The sequence below is a fragment of the Diabrotica virgifera genome, chromosome 1 (genome assembly GCF_917563875.1).
Source record: "Diabrotica virgifera virgifera chromosome 1, PGI_DIABVI_V3a".
Taxonomy (NCBI): domain Eukaryota; kingdom Metazoa; phylum Arthropoda; class Insecta; order Coleoptera; family Chrysomelidae; genus Diabrotica; species Diabrotica virgifera.
Window position 1 is genome coordinate 155,826,779 of NC_065443.1, and position 14,512 is coordinate 155,841,290.

Genomic DNA, 14,512 nt, shown 5'->3' on the forward strand with positions numbered 1-14,512 from the left:
ATGGGATGAGCTCAAAAATCGAAACTATATAATTTCAAGAGCTCATAAATAGCTCGTAATTCTGCCGCAAGAACCGCTTCAATATTCCTATTTTTAAGTAGTGGGAGGGGCTGACTCAGCCCCCCCCCCCCCCACTAAAGTATCAAATTCCTGCTCAGTGGAACGAGCTCAAAATTTTTAGTTTGCGGAATATGAGAGCTCATAAATAGCTCATAAATCAGGGCTATTTGGTTTTTGATTTTTGCAAGTGGGGGGGGGGGGCAGCTCAACACGGGTAAGTGAATGCGATTCGCTCACTTTTCGCTTATTAAATAAGCAAAATTGATTTTCAGGGGAAAGGCGCAAAATGTCGCCTGTCAAAATTTTTTAAATGTATTCACTTTTTTCGAATCCTGCGGAAACTAATAAGCATTTTTAAAAATTTTAAACGCAGAATGAAATATTACGTTATTATCGAGGGCCGAAAGTCCCTGAAAATAAATAAAAAGTTTCTTTTGAATGAAATATTTGCAATTAAAAATCACAGTAAATTTTATATTTTATTTTCACCGCTGTAACTTATTAAAATAAATAATACAGAAGTTTTTATGGACTTTCGGCCCTCAGTAATAGAGTAATAATGTAATCTTTCATTCCGCGTTTAAATTTTTCAAAAATATTTATTAATTTTGTCAGGATTCGAAAAAATAAATACATTTAAAACACATTGAACATTTTGACAGGCGACATTTTGCGCCTATGCCCTTAAGAGAAAACTTATCTGATCCAGTCAGTTACAAAAATAAAAGTGAAAAAAAAATGGAATAAAAAGAGAAAAAAGGTAATAAGAGACGACAAGAAACTAAGAAAAAGGAAGAAGAATAAGATGACAAATGAAAAATGAATAAATAGAAGAAATTGAAATTTCCAATTCTGGGAAACTAAAATCAACACTTTCACAAATTATTATTTTGATAAATTACATAATATTTTACTCCACATTATTGTCGAAACATTTGTTGTCTCTGTTTCAGAAATAGCACCGTATCTAAAATACCATTAGATTTAAAAAAACGTACGAGAAATGGTTCAAAGATCATGATATAACAAAACTTCATATAAAATAAACACTAAGAATGTTTTTAATTAGATAATTCTTCATGGTTGTGAAATCTTTACTAGAACATACGAGGTATCTACGTTTTGAAAGATGCATTACATTATAGAGCAGGGGTCACCAATTATATTTCCTAAGGGTCCGTTTCGAAAACCTATAACACTTTCGGGGTCCGGAGTTAACACTACCTGTCTGGTTGTTTTAATTCGGTAAACAAATCAGAGGGGTGCAGGGCGAAAGTTTTAGGCAGAAATTGTTTTTAACAGTTTTTTAATAAATCCAATACAACACCTTTTTTGCCCCAGAAAATATGTTTTTAACATTTTTGGGTCATTTTAAACAAAAAAGAGTTTCTGTCATTTTTCTCAATACTTGATACATTTCAAGTTTTAAGCGATTTATAAACTGAAAAATGCAAAAATAATCATTTTCGAAGCTTGAAAATTCAGGTGTACATTAATATTTTTGCGGTTGTTAAGTGCCTAAATTGAAGTTTAAACATTCAATTTCAAGATTCTGATGAGTTATCGGGGTTTATTATTTCAATTTCGACCATTTGTTTTTATTGGCGTATTTAATTAGCACATTGGCAATAATTAATTGAATAAATAAATAAATCATTAAGAAAAACACATGTTAATAATAAATTATAAAATTTTAATAAATGTGGAGTATTTGTTGGGCATTTTTTGCATAAGTACGTATAACATGTATAATAAGTGCGACAGAGACGCACCATAAATTGCGATGTGCGGCGACTTAAAAGTCGAGTGGACTCGCATAATATAATTAACAATAAAAAACAACGGTCTATATTGGAGTAAGTCCCAATTACTCGTTAGAATCTTGTAATTAAATTTATAAACTTCAATTTAGGCACTTGGCAACCTGAAAACTAATAATTTAAATATGAGTTTTCAAACCTCGAAAATGCGTAAGTATTTTCACATTTTCAGATTTTAAATCGCTTATAACTCGAAAACTATCAACTTAAAAAAAAAAAGACGATAGACCTTTTTTAAATACAATTTTTGGGGCTAAAAGGTAATTTTGAATTTGTATAAAAAGATTGTTTTGCCTGGCATACCGCGCCCCTTCTGATTTGTTAAGGGGACATTTTTGAACAGGAATCCACAAAAAAAAACCGAATCAGAAAATGTGTCATTCTTTACAAAATTAAATTATCAGTGAGAAAAATTACATTTTTTATTATGTACAACCTGCCTGAAGTTTGGAGTGAGTTTGGTGGAACTGATCCTCATTGGGGATGTGAGATATTCATCTGTAAGCTGAGATCTGTACCGAGTTTTAATAAAGTTCATTCTTGATAAAGCAGCTTCGCACACATAAGTTGAGTCAAACATTATATACAATTTCATGGTCAAACATTTTCAAAATTGCCAAACGCTATATCCTGAATTTAATGACGGTCCGCACAAAAGTAGTTCACGGTCCGGATGCGGACCGCGGTCCGCTAATTGGTGACCCCTGTTATAGAGCATACTTCTTATTTATTGTAGAGCTTATTTATATGTTTATATCCATTATAGCCACCGCTCAACATTATAAAGAAAAACAGTTTATTTCCATCTTCTTCTTGTGGCGTTGTCTCCTTTAGTGGAGGTTAGCGACTACACAGTACACTGCCACTGTCCAATGCGGTTCTAAACAAAAATGTTGAATCAAGGAAGGTCCAGTTTCAGTTGAAGCCTTCAAATATGTGTCTCAGGTAGCTAATTTTTCTAAATTTGAAGGTCTGTATCAGCTCCCTATTTGTACCGATTCTCCTCAGAACATTTTCTTTGGTGATGTGGATCGTCCAAGGTATTTTTAAGATCCTTCTATAAAGCCAGAGTTCAAAGGCTTCTAACTTATTCATCAGCGTTATGTTGAGCGTCCAGGCCTCAGTTCCATACAATAGTGTTTCCATACATAGCAATGCAGAGAACCACATCTAAGCCTAATATTAACTGTTAAAAGATAAGCTTTTCAACGAAAACATTTCGTTTATAAATTCGCAAAAGTGTGTGTGTTATTGCGTTGCCGCTCCTGCAATACTCAGATTTATCAATGGATTCTTATGTAGTTTTTCCTTCTGAATCCAAATCTGAAAACGGCATTTCGATATTTCTAACCGTTTTCGAGATAATCGACTTCAAAGTCTAAAATGTGACGTCACAATCGTTTTATTTTCTTCCGACACACTACACGTCCAGCTGAAATCGTTGCTATTAAGTAGGCTAGTTTTTTAATCTCAATTTGTTAAGCAAAGCATAGGTTATTTACATTTGAGTTTGACACTTCGTGAATGTCAAACTAAATTTTAAATTAAGTATTAATAGTATGATGTATGTACAGCACCGGTTTTAGTTTCAATATAGTTAGTGTGAATTAATAATCCTATACAAATTTTCGCTTTTGAAGAAATAGGAATAACAACTGGTCTGCACACTGAAAAGCAGTGATTTTGTATTATTATAAATTATTCTAAACTTGTGTAAACTAACAAACTAAGTATTTCCTTGATAGTCAATCAAATGATACATTATAGCTAGGTATAACATTTAGAGAAAAATCTTAACTAAAAGTAATTTATAATAGGGTAAACTTTATGAAAACTGTTGAAATCTGCTACCATCTAAAGCTGACATAATTATATATTATGTATGTACAATAATATAACTTATAAAACAAATTTAATAGCCACAAATGACGAAAGAAATGATGACGAATGAGATTGGAGAACATCTAAAACAGAAGATAAAAGATTTTATAGAGAAGTAGGTAGGTAGAGATGTGAAAATCCCTGTTTTTATATTATTTAGACCTTATTGCATATTTGTTTAAAGGCGAAAGTTGCAAATTATTTCTAATGATGGGTGTTCTTAGATATTTTATGAAAAACTTCAGGCGCCATCCAGTGCCCTTTAAGGAAAAGGGACAGATAGTGTCTTTGTAGTACTTTGGCGCCTATATAATTCAGAGTGCACTAGTCTTTGACTGACTGAAAATTTTTTAATGAACCACTGATATACAAATGAACAAGTTTATCATCTCGTCGAGACTTCAAGCTGTATTTATACAAACAATATCTATTGTCTCTGACAGCCAAGGTGCACTGAAGCCTCTGAAATGTACTTCTTATGGACGCTAACAGACTGGAACTAGAAACAGTCATTTCATCAATAAAGTTAAGGGTGCCAAGACTTCCACATGATACCAGAGGTTCTTAAATTATCTTAAGCTGGAATTACCTGTTCACACAAACACAACAAACATGTACATACTATTTATGTATATTGTATACAAGACTTTGGAATGGTATTGTATTGGCATAGTTTAATCAACGAATATAGGTTAGTCAGGTTTGCGTCCATTTTCGTTGGTTTAATGATTTATTATGTGGAATTTGGCAATTATTCTAGTCGCAATGATTTGAGTTACCAGGCCATAGAAACATAAGAAACATGTGTATACTTTTTGTATAGATTTTAAGCAAATTTTTTGAAGGTAAATTGAAAACGGATTTTGAAATGTGTTGAAATTGTAATAGTTATTTTCCTAACAAGTGCAGAAAGTCATTCTTTTCCGCACGCGACTGCAGTTTGCCGAACGACGCGAAGCGGGAGTTCGGCAAGCAGTCGAGTGCAGAAAAGAGACTTTCTGCAAGAGTTAGGAACAATATTTTTTCTAAGAGTCTTTAAAAAATTACCAAATCTTAATCAATTAATTTAATTAATATGAAAATGCATACACAAATTAATTCTTTGACAAGGTTGTCAAAACCAAACTTTCAATATAACTAGTTAGCATGACGACGATCTTGGTTTCCATGACGATGATTCAAAACGACTGTTATTGTCTACCGATTTGACTTTCGAATATTATGTCAAAATAATTTTATTTCATCGAATTGTCGCGTTAATTTCATTAAAACACAAACACAATAAGATATATTTGAAATAAATTAGTAAATAATATCTAAATATTAGTTTATTGCATGTATTATAATTACTTTAAGGCCATATTAACATATCTAAATTAACACGCGTGCGGAAAAGTAAAAAACGCGTGCGGAAAAGTAACACGCGTGCGGAAAAGTAACACGCGTGCGGAAAAGTGAAACTTTCTAAACTAAAATGCGTGCGCGAAAGTAGACATTTTTGCACGCTCGTAGAAATATACATTTTTCAATAGTATATTGCATGACAACATTAAAACAACAAATTAATATACACTGGATATAGTTCAAAAGAAAGGATTAAAGGGTATGTACCTAGGTACAAAAAGTTCATGTGTTTTATGCTGATAATATCGCAATAACATGTCCTGTCAGAAGCTGTCTAATAGAAAATGAAATTATCTTAGCAACAGAAGGAAAATAATGTAGTATTCTATTCTATGAGAAAGAAACACTATACGTGCATATAGCTAAAATATAAACTGAAGAAAACCTTTTTTATGATAACTCCAGGCTCCAACTAAGAACTTGCGTTTAACTACACCACACCGATAGTATCTATTGGTAATGATAGCAAAGCATGAATTTATATATTAGATGATATATGTAATTATGTGTATAAAGGAATAATATTGAACCGACACATATAGCAAACATATCGATTGAAGACCAAATGCGTTAAAAAAACAATAGAATGACAAATATCTGTCAAGTTAAAACGCACAATCAATCGATTCTAACACCAAGGAAAGAAAAGAATATATAATAAAAAAGAAAGTATGTCATATAAAACATAACTCTTAGTATAGTTTGAATATAAATATGACGATATATGATTTATTTACAATCTCTTAGGTAAAGGTTAAGTCTTTGATGACATATTTGACTGAATTTGCAATGGTATTAAGGGAAAATAAAAGCAAACAGTTTCTGGAATGTAATTGAAAATAAAAAGCATTCAAACAAATGTTGTAGAAATGTTTGAACAAAACAATAGTATAACCTAATTACTTACCGCTGCATTTCTTTTAAATATTTTTTATTGTATATCGAAAGTATTTGCAACTGCAGTCACTTATGTTCACTGTAAACACTTCGAAACAAACTTTCTTACATACGTACGTTTTCTACGATTTTTACAAATAAGGAAACCGCACATGTGCTTATTCGATTGAGATGCAAATGAAAGTAAAAGCATGAAAGAAATCGCTACTGTATTAGATGATGTAGAATGATATTAATCGAATTAACTTCTACTGCAATTATTTTAACGAGTTAATAAGATAATGAACACTTACGTTTGTCATCGATAGACTGTGGTAGAATCTTCAAAACCTGATTAAGTTATTCAAATTTTTGGTCTACTTCAACTGTTTCGCTGCTTTCTATTTGGTGTCTTGATTGAATAAACGAAGAATATGGAATTCTTTAGCTGCAATTATGCAACGCACAGTAAAACTTTATAAAATCTTGTCTTAATTATTCCAGTATTATTATTTTATCTTGCAGCCTTCACCTCTTTTAACTTTTAAAAGTCGACTCTGTTAAGTTTTGTGTAAATGTGTGTGTGAATATGTTGATTGAGTTGCTGGTTATAAGCGATTGGACATATCGAGATAAAGCCAGCAGTTTTTATTTATAAGGTTATCAGTATATTTTACTGTGTGCTCCAATTAATTTGCTTCTTGTATTTTAACAGCTCTTTGAACCCTTTATGGATAATTGCGACTTTCGTAATTACGGTTTGTTATTGAAAATTCATTTACACTGGACATTTTTATTACATGTATTATATTTTATTTAATATGGGTAGGTAAGTAACATATTTCGTTTTAATAAAAATAAAGTTTAATCCCTTAATTTTGTTATCATTTTTCCTTCGAGTACATACATAATACATAGGCGCTTGTTAAACATTTTTTATTTTAAATGTTATAATACCTTGGCGAATTTACATCATACGAATTGAAGATTAGCAAGTCCACTCTTCAAGGAGTAGCTGAAGCCATGCGCTATCCATTGATAAGTCACTGGAAAAAATATTTTTACTTTATTATTTTTGGTGCCATAGTCTATTCTATATTTGCATAAAAACTGTTTCCTTGTGGCTTATTTTATTATTTATAATTCGACATTTCGGCTCATAGATCGATAGTGGCGTTCTAAAACATGTGCTTCAAAATTCAAAATATTCCTTTAAAAAATGATTGTAATTGATTTTTTTTTAATTAAAGAAACCGTCTTATTTTATATTGAGTGTGACCTATTTAAATTAAAAACACGCATGTAGAATGTATTGGTAGGGGAGCCCAAGCGGGGATTTTTGCAGTTACTTAAGCGCGTCAGAAAATCATAAAATCATTACTTATTTTACTGTGTGCTCCAATTAATTTGCTTCTTGTATTTTAACAGCTCTTTGAACCCTTCATGGATAATTGCAACTTTTGTAATTACGGTTTTTTTATTGAAAAATAATTTACACTTGACATTTTATGTCCAGTATATTTACATGTATTATTTTTTATTTAATATGGGTATGTAACACGAAGTAAGAGGGCTTCTAAAAGGAGAAGACATCGTCAGATTTATCAAGGCACAGATACTTAGATGGCTCGGACATATAGAAACGAGAAATCCAGAAAACTTCATCAAGAAAATTTCCAAATGGAGACCTGTATCAGGCAGACCACGAGGAAAACCCAAAACTAGATGGGAGAACCAGATAGTCGAAGACCTTAAGAAGATGGGAGTCAGAGAGAATGGGTAACCATAATCAAAAATAGGAACGAATGGAGAAAAATTGTAGAAGATGCTAAGTCACACAACCAATTGTAAAACCAAAATGTTAATGCGGATTGATTGACTGCGACAGACTAATTGGAAGAGCCCAAAGAGGGCGGCAATCACTCCGCTAGGAGTGTGGATGCCATGATGATGATGATGTAACACATTTCGTTTTAATAAAATTAAAGTTAAGTTTAATCCCTTGGTCTTGTTATCATTTTTTCCTTCTAGTACATATGGTAGGGGAGCAAAGTATGCTAAATGTGCAGTCACTCGAGCGCTTTGGGGACCTATTGGATTGTGAAGAGTAGGACCTAAAATCAAAAAAAGCTAAGTAAAGTTTTCCATTTTAGTGGGCGCTTGCCATTTTTTAATTTAATTTTCCATTTCCAACAATCGTTTTTTCCGATTATAACGCCATCTATCCATAATTATTTTTACGTAAGGAATCCAAATCTGCAATAAAAATGGGGGCTCCTATTTAAGATTTTAAAGTAACTCCCTACCCCACCTCCGTGGGGGTCGTGTTTGGTGCCATTCGATAGATTTTTCAAAAATATTTAATAAGTGTATGTTACAGTTTTTCGATCTGATGTTCATTTCGCGAAATATCGCGGGATTCGTATTTACAATATTAAATTTACCCCCACCCATCTCCGTTGGAAGTCGTGTTTGGTTTCATTAGATAGATTTTTAAAAAATAGTGATACGTATTTTTTAGTTTTTCAATCTGTCATTCATTTCGCGAAATATTCGCTTTTTTCTTGTGAAACTTTTGGACTCACCCATTTCCTTACGCCCGGCTCAAATCGTCAGATTTTTTAAATATACATTCTTTTGCATATACTCAAGTTACCTTCTCTTAATCTGACAATTTCGAGTTGTTTTAACGATAGATTTTTTTTCGGGCCCCCCTTAACGAACTCCCCTGTGTTAAGAGCCAATATATGGTATAGGTACATCTGCAGGGTACCAGGTTTCTCCCCATATGATAGTCTGACGCGCTCGAGTAACTGCAAAAATCCCCGCTTGGGCTCCCCTACCATTATGTCGACATGGTGTTGTTTTGAATAAGTTTTGTATTATAATAAGTTTTGTATAATAAGTTTTGAATAAATGCCCTATGTAGGTGCCGCCTATCGGATCTGATCAGATCTGATCGGATCGGAGAATAACGAATCCAATGTAGGTGCGGCCTAAGACCAAATGTTTACCTTGTCAAAATCGTAAAAATTCTCGAATTTTCAGGGATTGTTTCAGTCCCGAAAATTTTAGGGACTACCTTTTTCGGTTTCCGGTGACACAATTATAATATATCTGCTTGTTCCAACTGCGTTGCTTTCCCAGAAACAAAGTTAAATTTTTAATTTATGAATGTTTTTCTTATATTGATATCGATTTCCAAAGTGAAAGTCGAAACGTCAAGTAAGCTTGATAGACCAAGAGCCGGGATAGGTGAAATTTGCTAATCATTTTAGGCACGATAAAAGTCTATAAGTTAAATAGTAGTTGAACACTGTGCCGTCACTTTTCAGTGGCACATGCGTCGACCGTGGCGCATCAAACTTTCCACTTTTGGACCGGATAAATAAATTATTTATAAATTGACGGCATTAAGACGCAAGGAAGATATTAAAAATATAAGATATAAAAACTATATGCCGTACAAAAATATTGGTTCTGCAGCGTAAAAAAAATTTCATTTTTCGCATATTTTCATTTATAAAAAAATTATAGAAAACTGTACGGCGTGTATGATTTTAAGTAAATATATTTATTTCACAACTATATTTTACTATGCCGTACAAATTCACTGGCCCAAATGCAGTTTTAACCCTTGCTCGACCCTCACTTTTTACGTAGAATAAGGTAATTTATTTCAGGCACCCTAAAACCAAAACATTTAGAAGGTTATACATAAAAATAGTCCCCAAATTATTATGCCGTACATTTTGAATGACACATGAGGTCACAGTAGGAAAATGAATTTTCCGTTTAAGGTTTAGTAAAAAAATTATTGTCTTTTTTCAATTTATTAAAAATAGACTATTAAAAAATTAATCCCGTATAAATATTGTGGCACGATGAAGCAAAAAGCCTCCAAAATCATTTGCATATTAACTGCAATAATTTTTTTCATGCATTGTTTTTAAATTTTTGTACGCGCGGCTACCTCACAATATATTTTGTTTACTTTGCCTTACAAATTATTTTTTAACTTTCAATAAAGCCTTGTATATTTTTAAAATAATTCAACACAAGAAAGTGTTTAATACATAATAACCCGAAATTGAAAAATTAATACTTATTAATTTTTATTTAAATTATACTTCTTTAGGCGCGATTGGTTATTCATCAAGAGAAAAGCAACTTCTTACGTTCGTACACATTTCGTATACAGAAAGTACCTCTTTTTTTATATAATAATATTATATATTATATTTATTATATATAATGATATTATTATTAATTAAAAAAAAAATAATCAAGGATGAAAACCATTTTGCTAATGATTTTAGGCACCGTAAGAATCTATAACTTAAATAGTAAAACCTAAAAGAAAACGATGCGCGGGAATTCCGTGAAGGTTTTTAAAATTCACTGCATCTAGGTACAGCTGAACTGGAGCTAGGTGGTGGCTAGGTTAAGTAAGTCCGGAGCAGTCCATTTTATGAACAAGGGGAGGTAGTCATACAGGAAATCGTAGGAGTCTTTGATATTATAATAATTACTTCCTGTATGACGACCTACCGTCGTTTTTTAAATGAACTGTTCCAGGTCTTACTGCCTATCCGGACATTTTATGTCAATTATATTTTATATTATAGTGTATTTTATGTAAGAAATAGGCTTCCATTTTGAGTATTAGTTGACGCTACAATGCTTGAAAATGAAGGAATTTCGGAAAATTTGTGTACCAGTGAAAATGAAACACAGTCAAAAGTGTGTTTTATTTGTAATTTATCGGGTGACCCTATAAATGATAAACTAAAAGAATTAAATTCGTTTGTGTTTAGTAGATGTGTGAAAGCAATAGAAGTTAGAAGAAATTTACCCCAAAGTAGAAAATCATTCGATTGCTCCAAAATAGAATTACCTACTAATCTTAAAAAGATATCATCAGCGGTGCTTTAAACAACTAAATCATTTGTCTGGAAAAAAGAAAGTTCAAAATGAACCAGATTATACTTCCCATCCTGATGGAGAACTTTTTGTGTGCATAGGAATGCCTGGAACTTTGACAAAACAGGGTTATCGAGAAAATTCAAAATTTAAACGTCACTGTATACAGTGAGCTCGTAAAGGTTGGAATAAATTCATTGTTTCGAGAATGGACGATTTTGGACAGGTCAATTTTTATTTTTAAATTACGACTTTTTGGCATATATATCATACTAGTTACGTCACCCATCTGGGCGTGATGGCGTCATCGATGATTTTTTTAAATGAGAATAGGGGTCGTGTGATAGCTCATTTGAAAGGTAATTCAATTCTCTATTTAGTATTATAAACATTAACATAATTATTTATACAGAGGGTCCAAAAAAAATTTTTTTGGATTAAATTTATTGACATAAAAAGAAGAATGTATGTAATTTATTTAATTCAAAATACATTTTACTGCTCTCAGAAAATAGAAAAAATGTTTATTTGAAAATTAATCATTGCTTTTCGCTTAAATTGAATGTTCAAACTGTCAAGAGTCAGGTGGATGGCTGCTTTAATATTGAATTTAAGCAAAAAACAATATTTATTTAGCAAATAAACATTTTTTCCTGTTTTCTGAAAGCAGTAAAATGTATTTTGAAATAAATAAATTACACACATTCTTCTTTTTATGTCAATAAATTTAATTAAAAAAATTTTTTTTGGACACACTGTATAAATAATTATGTTAATGTTTATATTACTGAATAGAGAATTAAATTACCTTTCAAATGAACTATCACTCGACCCCTATTCTCATTTAAAAAAATCATCGATGTCGTCATCACGCCAGGTGGGTGACGTCACTAGTATGACATATATGCCAAAAAGTCTTAATTTAAAAATAAAAATTTACCTATTCGGGGATTTTATTTCAAAGTCGTCCATTCTCGAGAAAATGAATTTATTCCAACCTTTACGTGCTCACTGTATAAATGTTCCATTAAAAATGAACGGCATTATATTTTTTCATCATCATTTGATGTTGTTAATGTTATAAAGTGTGTGCCGTACAGGGATGTATGATTTCATAATCTGATGAAAATTACTTATTTTGGGAAACCCTATAGTTAAAAATGTACGGCATGAACATTTTTGTCATTATTAGTCATAGAATATTCTAAAACATATTATTATAGTAGCTGGGAAATGGATTTTCCAAATAGTAAAATTGAAAAAAAAATAATTATTTGTATTCACCATTAATTTTTTTTATGTCAATATATTTGTACGGCATTTTCACATACAGTTTATAAAATATAATAACTAGCTTCTAAAATTTATGCCGTTCGGGAAATAATAATTTTTCACTACAAAAAATGGGGTTTATTATATAGAACACTCAAAATTATGGAATAATTATTTTTTTGCCAAATAATTTGTACGGCACTCATGTTTTTCATCATTTTTGAGCATAAGTAATACTCTGAAATCAGTGCCGTACTTTTCTAAATAATTTTTCTCAATAGGGGCTGAAATGATAAAATTTACATAAGGCTTGAAACTGTTTGAGCCAGTAGATTCGTACGGCATAGTAAAATATAACTTTAAAATATATATATTTACTTAATATTATGCATGCCGTACAGTTTTCTATAATTTTTTTATCAATGAAAATATGCGAAAAATGAAATTTTTTTGTATGTTGCAGAACCATTATTTTTGTACGGCATATAGTTTTTATGTCTTATATTTTTAATATCTTCCTTGTGTCTTAATGCCGTCAATTTAAAAATAATTTATTTATCCGGTCCAAAAGTGAAAAGTTTGATGCGCCACTGTCGACGGATGTGCTACTGAAAAGTGACGGCACAATGTTCAAACGTTTTCTTTTATGTTCTACTATTTAAGTTATAGAATCTTATGGTGCCTGAAATGATTAGCAAATTTTTCCTATAGGGCTCTTAGTCTATGATTTCAAACTCGAATTGTGGCTTATGCCCAAATAAAATAGTAAATCTAATTTTGTATTTCTCACGCCGATAAGAAGACAACATTGAAATGACCTTTTTTACATTGGTCCGCATGTATATTTTCTATTTCAGCTTCTATTTCCCTTCAGATATCGGCTTTAAGTTGTTTTTCTAAATGGTCCTTTGTTGAGGATCCCACAATAATGATTTTCCACGGTAAACATCAATAAGTTTGATATTTCCTTCCGATCACTCCATTACTAACAAATATTCAACTCAGGTGCTCCAAAACCAAAAAACCACTCGCAAACCCGTCCAAATACGTATTGCGAACCATCAAAGCATTTGTTAAAAAGCCGACAGAAGTTAGATCGTGGTGCGCCGTGTGCGAGCCGTTTGTGTGCCACTTGAAAACACGTACTAATCTAACAAACATGCTGCGCGCGAGCGGCTCTCACACCGAGCGGAGCGCATATGTATACCCGCCTTAATATACAGTGATGAGCGCGCTAATAACCGGCTAAATAGCGCAAAAGATGGAAAACATAATACATTGCGAAACAAAAAGAGATAAAACAAAAAGAGATAAAACTAGTGGAGATGGAAATGATCGTTATAAACGTATAAATTAACATTACACTACATAGTTTCCCACCTTTAGACTTATCAGAAGAGTATGACAACTGTCACTCTGACAGTAGAATTTTATAAAATACTCCTGTCACAGACGTCTAAAGGTGGTAAACTATGTAATGTAACGTTAATTTGTACGTTTATAACGATCATTTCTACCTCCACTAGTTTCATTTCTTTTTGTTTCGCAGTGTATTATGTTTTCCATCTTTTGCGCTATTTTGCAGGTTATTAGCGCGCTCATCACTGTATAGTTTTTATTTCACTTTATTGTATTCAAAAAGGAACCCAATTTCCAAAGCATGAGCGAAAATTTTAAATGATTAAATAATGAAACTATAACAATGTAATCGAATAAAGTTTATTTATAAATCTACATTAACTTATATACAATAACAAAAACTACAGTTAAACAATAACAATGCTTAATTCTAATGCCTGATTAGTGATTAAAATAAGTAAGAGTGAACACTTTATTTTAGATTTTAAAAGTTAGCTGCATAATCAGTGGCGTAGCTAGCCCCACAGGGGCCCTCTATCAAAGTTTGTCGCGGGGCCCTTTTCCACGTCTAATATGGGATAGTGCTAAAAAAATGTTCAACAAAAGCAGCAAAAACGCGTGTATAGAATAGAATAGAAATATACTTTATTGTCACTGAAAATTTTACAATTTTATGAACAAAGCGTAGGTACAAAGAGTAGGAAAAAAACAACAACAAATACAACAACAATAAATACAGTTTACTGAAATTGCACAAATCGTCAATATTATTACAAAATAAAAGATAATGAAATAAAAGAAAACAATACAAGGTGTTTCATTAAATTGGAAATATTTTAACTGTAGATTCCTGGGCTCAAAATATTACGGTTTAATCCAAATCACCTACTGCGAAATGGCTTCATGAGGGAGCTGGA

At 31.8% G+C, this 14,512-nt stretch overlaps 1 protein-coding gene across 2 annotated transcripts in view; it reads right to left on the bottom strand.

The window, feature by feature from the left end:
• LOC126878771 (monocarboxylate transporter 14-like) overlaps nucleotides 1-6,669 on the bottom strand; it is a 158,604-nt gene extending 151,935 nt beyond the window's left edge. The window contains exon 1 of one of the 2 annotated variants that reach the window (XM_050641666.1): nucleotides 6,356-6,669. In XM_050641666.1, coding sequence (XP_050497623.1) covers nucleotides 6,356-6,364 — 9 coding nt within the window. In that variant the 5' untranslated portion in view covers nucleotides 6,365-6,669. Of the gene's footprint in view, nucleotides 1-6,072; nucleotides 6,327-6,355 lie in introns of those variants that run through there. The other variant, XM_050641668.1, reaches the window with a different exon arrangement.
• Nucleotides 6,670-14,512: the final 7,843 nt, after the last annotated feature.